This window comes from Hipposideros armiger, unplaced genomic scaffold (assembly GCF_001890085.2).
Source record: "Hipposideros armiger isolate ML-2016 unplaced genomic scaffold, ASM189008v1 scaffold_5, whole genome shotgun sequence".
NCBI lineage: Eukaryota > Metazoa > Chordata > Mammalia > Chiroptera > Hipposideridae > Hipposideros > Hipposideros armiger.
In genome coordinates this window covers 1,967,792-1,974,444 of record NW_017731355.1, presented here as the reverse complement: position 1 = coordinate 1,974,444, position 6,653 = coordinate 1,967,792, and the positions used below count along the sequence as shown (strand labels likewise).

The following is a 6,653-nucleotide window of genomic DNA, read 5'->3' as shown; positions in this document are numbered from 1 at the left end:
AAAAAAAAATCAACCATGTAGGTAACCTTCGGTTTTCTGCTGACCAGGTGCTGTAAATATACCCAATTTAAAAATGTCTTCTAGAGTACTGCAACTCATAGGTGGTCTCTGACGTTTGCTAGAAATACAGATTCTCAGGCCCACACCCTAAACTACTAAAATAGAAACTAACAAATTCTCCAAATTTGAAAGGCACTTTTCTAGAACTCTTAGAATACTTAACTAACTAATGTTTTCTGCAATAGCTTTGGAAAACATGTAACTATTTTCATCTTTGCAGAATTCCAATTTTGAGGTATTGCTTCTCCCCCATTCTGGTCCACGCAGGTGTGGGACCAGACTGTTCCATTTCTCTGCCCCTCTACCAACTGGACAGTTGTTTACTGCTAAATTACTTCAACTGTTAAAAGGTGAAGAGATTTTTAGTGTGGGTAGAAAGCTGACAGTGCCTTGCACATATTATGTGCTCAATACATGTTGAATGAATGAATGGATGATTATAGGATGACTGAATGGATTTCTGGCTAGTTTGAGCAGTAGGGATACCATTGGGGTGTGCTGACAGCAAAAGTACTTCTTCACTAGAAGAATGGGGTTTCTGATTTATACAAGTTAAGATATAAATTTACTAGTTAAGTTGTTATAAATCAAATACCCAGCTGCTTCCTTTAGGTAATACGAACGCTATTTTAGCTAATTATAAGTTAGTATCTAAGTAGATTATGCATCACAAGACCTGACTTTCAACCTTTAAACTAATAGAATGAGGTTAAGGCATTTTTTTGGTCTGTAAACCTACTTAATTCTATCGCTTCTTTGCATTATTCATCACAGTGGTGTATATGATTTCATTTAGGTCATAAAATCTTTCAAGATATGGGAGTACATAAATGAAAACAAAAGGAGTCCTCGGATGAAGAGATTGTGGAAAAGACTGGGGATGACCAGACAAAATCTCTACGGTCTCTTTCAATCTAACATTTTACATGTTTTTAAAATCAGCTTTATTGAGAGTTCCAGTCAAGATGGCGGGGTAGGTAAATGCTGTGCTGTCTCCTCTCATGACCACATCAGAATTACAAGTAAACTGCAGAACAACCATTATTGAGAATTGCCTGAAGCCTAGTTGAACAGAAGTCCTACAACTAAGGACATACAGAAGAAGCCATCTTGAGACTGGTAGGAGGGGCGGAGAAACAAAACGAGCTGGTATCAGACCGATGTGTGGCAGTTAAAAATCGGGAGGGATATCTGGACTGCGGAGGTCCCCCTTAAGGAGCGAAGGGTCCCAGCCCCACACCAGACTCCCCAGCCCAGGGTTCCAGTACCAGGAAAAGACGTCTCCATGACTTCTGGCTGTGAAAACCAGTGGAGATCGTGGCTGAGTGAGACCGAGGGTCCCAGGCATTCCTCTTAAAGGGTCCCCGCACAGACTTAGTCACTGATGGACTCACTTGCTCGGAGCTTCAGTGCTGGGGCAGCAGCTCAAAAGGTGCCAGGGATATATGAGGAGGAACTGAATTGTCTAGCTTCAGTGTGGGGGCTGGAGGGGCAGCTTTCTCCCAGACAGAAGTACTGGCAGAATCCATTATTTCCTTGTTGAGCCCTTCCTGCCTCCTGGCATGCAGACACAGGTGGCCCCATATCTGAGTCTCCATCAACCTGGCTAACACTGCTTGCCCCACCCTGGTGATTCCCTGAGTCCCTGCTCACCCAACTTGAGGACCCACCCAAGCCTCTTCCAGTGGCTTTTCCATACAAATGGCCTGTCTTGGCTCCAATCCAAAAATAGGGTTGCTGAATGAATAAGAAAACAAGAACCTTACATAAGAGACTCACTTCACATTGAAAGACACAGGCTGAAAGTAAAGGGATGCAAAAAGATATTTCATGAAAATGGAAATGAAAAAAAAAGCTGGGGTAGCAATACTTACACCAGACACAAGAGACTTTTTTTTTTTAAAAGATTTTATTAGGGAATTGGGAGAGGGGAACAGTGCTGGGGAATCAGGGGAAGGGGAGCAGACAAGTTGCTGTCGTTTTGTTCTTCAGTCTAGTTGTGGAGGACATTGCTTCACTGGCCCATGTTGATATTAACATTGCACTCTTCCCGGGTGAGGCAGATGGGTCGCCGGCCTCTGGACGGCTGCTCACAGCTGCTCTTGGCAGCTCACACCGGCTGCCAGCTACTCACACTGGCTGCCAGCCACACATGGTAGCTCATGGCAGCCCACTGCAGCAGGGGCTGCAGCCTACGCCATCGCCAGCAACTCATGGCAGCCCAGCTCCAAGTCGAGCTGTTGTTCACCATCTTAGCTGTAGAGGGCAGTGTTACTGGTTCCCATGTGGGATCCAAACTGGGGCCCTGCTGCTCAGAGCCAGTGTCCCAAGCCTGCTCTTAACCAATGCGCCACTCAACCGGCCCACAATAGACTTTTAAACAATGGCCATAACAAGAGACAAAGACCCAATAATCTCAATTCTGGGTGTTATTCTAAAGAAACCTTAAATGCTACTTCGAGGTGACTTGTACATCCATATGTTCATTGCAGCATTGTTTACAGTGGCCGTGATGTGGAGGCAGGCTGGATGTGAATGGGTAAAGAGTAGGTGGTACATAGTATATACCATGGAGTATTGATCGGCCATGGAAGGGAGTGGGTTCTTGCCATCTGTGGCTGCATGGATGGACCTGGAGGGTATTGTGCTGAGCAGAGTGTCAGACAAAGACAGATGCAATGTGATTTCACTTATATGTGCAATCTAAAGAACAAAATAAACAAAACAGAAACAAACTCATACTGAGAACATTTTGATGGTTGCCAGATGGGAGGGAGGTGGGGGATGGGTGAAAAGGGGGACGGGATTAGGAAGTACAAATTGGTAGTTACAATAGTCATGGGGATGTAAAGTAAAGCACAGGAAATGTAGTCAGTAATATGGTAATATGTAATTATGTATAGTGCCAGGTGGTTACTAGAGTAGTCAGGAGGGGGATCACTACTTGAATTATGTAAATGTCTAACCACTGTGCAGTTAATATAAAATAATATTGAAAAATGTAAAAGGGGGAAAAGGTGAAGGGGAATAAGGGGTAAATATTTCCACGTATAAAACAAAGTCATGGGGATATAAAGTACAGCATAGGAAATATAGTGAATAATATTGTGAAAGCATGGTATGGTGTCAAATGGTTGCTGGACTTACAATGTTGATTACTTCTTTGGTTGTGTATAGAGGTTGAATAACTATGGTGTATGCCTGAAACCAATATAATACTGTATGTTAGCTATGTTTTAATAAGAACCTTTTAAAATTTTAAAAATAACTACTTCTGTTTCTGTGCCCAGTGCAGCCATGGCTCGTGGTCCTAAGAAGCATCTGAAGCGCGTAGTGGCTCCAAAGCATTGGATGCTGGATAAACTGACCGGTGCATTTGCTCCTCGTCCATCTACCGGTCCCCACAAGCTGAGGGAATGTCTCCCTCTCATCATCTTCCTAAGGAACAGACTGAAGTGTGCTCTAACAGGAGATGAAGCAAAGAAGATCTGCATGCAGCGGTTCATTAAGATTGATGGCAAGGTCCGAACTGATGTAACCTACCCTGCTGGTTTGATGGATGTCATCAGCATTGACAAGACTGGAGAGAATTTCCGTCTGATCTATGACACCAGAGGTCGCTTTGCTGTTCATTGTATTACACCTAAGGAGGCCAAGTACAAGTTGTGCAAAGTGAGAAAGATCTTTGTGGGCACAAAAAGAATCCCTCACCTGGTCACCCATGATGCTCGCACCATCCGCTACCATGATCCCCTCATCAAGGTGAATGACACCATTAAAGTTGATTTGGAGACTGGCAAAATTACTGATTTCATCAAGTTTGACACTGGTAACCTGTGCATAGTGACCGGAGGTGCCAACCTGGGAAGAATTGGTCTCATCACCAACAGAGAGAGACACCCTGGTTCTTTTGATGTGGTTCATGTGAAAGATGCCAATGGCAACAGCTTTGCCACACGGCTCTCCAACATTTTTGTTATTGGCAAAGGCAACAAACCGTGGATTTCTCTTCCCCATGGAAAGGGTATCCGCCTCACCATTGCTGAAGAAAGAGACAAGAGAGTAGCAGCCAAACAGAGCAGTGGGTGAAATGATCTCTAGGTGTCATGATTGGAAGAGTCTTTGTCCCTAATTAAAGATAATATAGCATGATTAAAAAAAAAAACAAAACACTTCTCTATAACATTGGACTTAGGCTAATGTTAGAAAAAGTCCTCTTCAGAAATACTTCCAAACCATCATGAGAGGGCAGGCAGTTCTACTGCATTCAACATAATGGATTTATGTAAACTGGTTATCATCACTCAATTTCAAGGTCACAGAAGCTCCCTTAACTATGTTTCACAATTGTGTCTGTAACAGCAGCTCCATAAATGTTTTCATTAATATACTAATAGGAGCAATTTAAAACCACAGCCAACTCACAGCAACACACACTAGTTATGTGCTGTGATAATAAAACATCTTCAAGAAAATTTGGAAGAATTCCAACTATGTGTACATATATATGTAAAGCAAGAGCTTTTCAGTATTTTGTTCAGGCTTCTTACTAAGCTGTAGTGCCTTATATACATGTGCTGTCCAATAAGTAGCCACAGCCACATCGAGTACCTGAAATATAACACAGATTTTGCTTGAGATGTGCTGTAAGTTTAACATGCATACTGGATTTTGAAGACTTAGTACCAAAGAAAGAATTAAAATATCTCAATAATTGTTTATGTTAAATACACATTGAAATGATATGTTTTGGATATGTTGTGTTAATTGAAAGATATTATTAAAATCAATTTTACCTGTTTCTCACTGCTTTTCTAAAATGTGCCTCCTAGAAAATTATAAATTACATACATACATACATACATACATACATGGTTCACATCATATTTCTATTGACCAGCACTTTTTTATACTAAGTTGTGATTAGAAGCACAGTCTGGAGTCACCTTGAAACCCAGTTCTATGACATTAGGCAAATTACTCATTTTAGGGGATTTCAGTATCATCATCTGCAAAATGGAGTTAATAACACAAACCTTCAGTAATTACAGAGATTAAAGGAGTACTTATCTGTAAAGTACATATAACAGTGAATGCCTAGCACATACTAAGCAGTCAATGTATGTTTTATCTATATCTACATCTGTTCTGTCTCCCTGGTAATATACTACTTTTTGTTTATGGATTGCAAATTTTAGTATTTCACTTAATTTTAGTGATTCAGTGAGTGTGTTAGTTTGCTCAGGCTGCCATAACAGAATACCACAGACTGCATGACTTAAACAACAGAAATTTATTTTGTCACAACTCCGGAGGCTGGAAGTCCAAAATCAAGGTGCCGGCAGGGTTGGTTTGGTTTCTGGGAAAGTCTCTCTCAGATTGCAGACAGTGCCTTCTCAGTGTGCCCTTTCAGGTAGTCTTGTATCTCTTCTTTTTCTTATAAGGTCACTAGTCCTATCAGATTAGGGTCCCACCCTTATGACCTCATTTAACCTTAATTACCTCCTTGAAGGCCCTATCTCCAAATGCAGTCACCATGGGGTTAGGGTTTTTAACATAGGAATTTAGGGGTAGGAACACAATTCAGTCCATAACACTAGGTTATGTATAAATAGTCCTTTAGAAACATATAAAACTGAAACCCAATGGGCCCATAACTTTGGATCCATTCACAGTCAGCCAAGAGGAGCAGGTGGCTACCAATTACTAAAAAAGACTCATTTTAGTCAACAGGTCCGTTCATGGCGTACAAGGTATTTGGCAGAAGGGCATGATGGTTCCCCTGACATCAACCTCAGAATATTTCTGTGTATTTCTAAACAAACCCAAATTTTAAAATTTGGTAGGAGTTGAATAACCCTGAATTCAATAAAACTCAAGTTCATATTACCTCCTGGAATATTGAGTTTAATTACCATATTTCCCCATATATAAGATGCACCCAGGTTTTAGACCCAAAATTTTTCAAAAAGGGTGCATCTTATACATGGGGAAATATGGTAACTGCCTGCCTGTTGGGAAAAAAGTTGTTTTTCTTGTTTTATAATTGCTTTTTCAAATACTGATGTGTGCCCCCAATTTTTTGAATTTTGGAGTTCTGACAGAAATGCTGTTTTCATCTTAAAACAGTGCCTCTTGTTTGATTATATTTTCTCTTAGACTGTATTTCCACACCCAAGAGCTGCATTGTCTATCTTCACTCAGCAATTATTTTCTTCTCTTAATTATCTTATAGATTTGGCAGTCTTTTCTAGTTCTTTATTTGAAATTCACCATTCAATATTCAAACAGGAGTTTGAACACAAGATAACATTTTCTGTTTTATTTCTAATTTTGAGTATGAGGATATGTTACTATTTTTCACCTCTGTATAATTTATTTCTTTTTACTTTGTTTGGCTTTTGACTGAGGCTACATATTAGGTCAAAACCTTCAGGAAATAATCCAGATGGATTCCTATCCTGTCACTATGTTGGAAATCATAGCTGGAGACCTATTAGCCATATATATCATTCCCAAATATCAAATTTTATCTTGACCCATTTACCCACGTCCTCATTACATCTTCCTGTAGTTTATCAACATCAGTACAG

At 40.5% G+C, this 6,653-nt stretch overlaps 1 protein-coding gene across 5 annotated transcripts in view; it reads left to right on the top strand.

Annotated features, from left to right (window-relative positions):
- LOC109384671 (40S ribosomal protein S4, X isoform-like) overlaps window positions 1–4,785 on the top strand; it is a 22,480-nt gene extending 17,695 nt beyond the window's left edge. For 2 of the 5 annotated variants that reach the window (XM_019646213.1, XM_019646218.1), the window contains exon 2: window positions 3,351–4,785. In XM_019646213.1, coding sequence (XP_019501758.1) covers window positions 3,351–4,149 — 799 coding nt within the window. In that variant the 3' untranslated portion in view covers window positions 4,150–4,785. Of the gene's footprint in view, window positions 1–856; window positions 1,034–3,350 lie in introns of all 5 variants that reach the window. The other 3 variants (XM_019646225.1, XM_019646205.1, XM_019646236.1) reach the window with 3 other exon arrangements.
- Window positions 4,786–6,653: the final 1,868 nt, after the last annotated feature.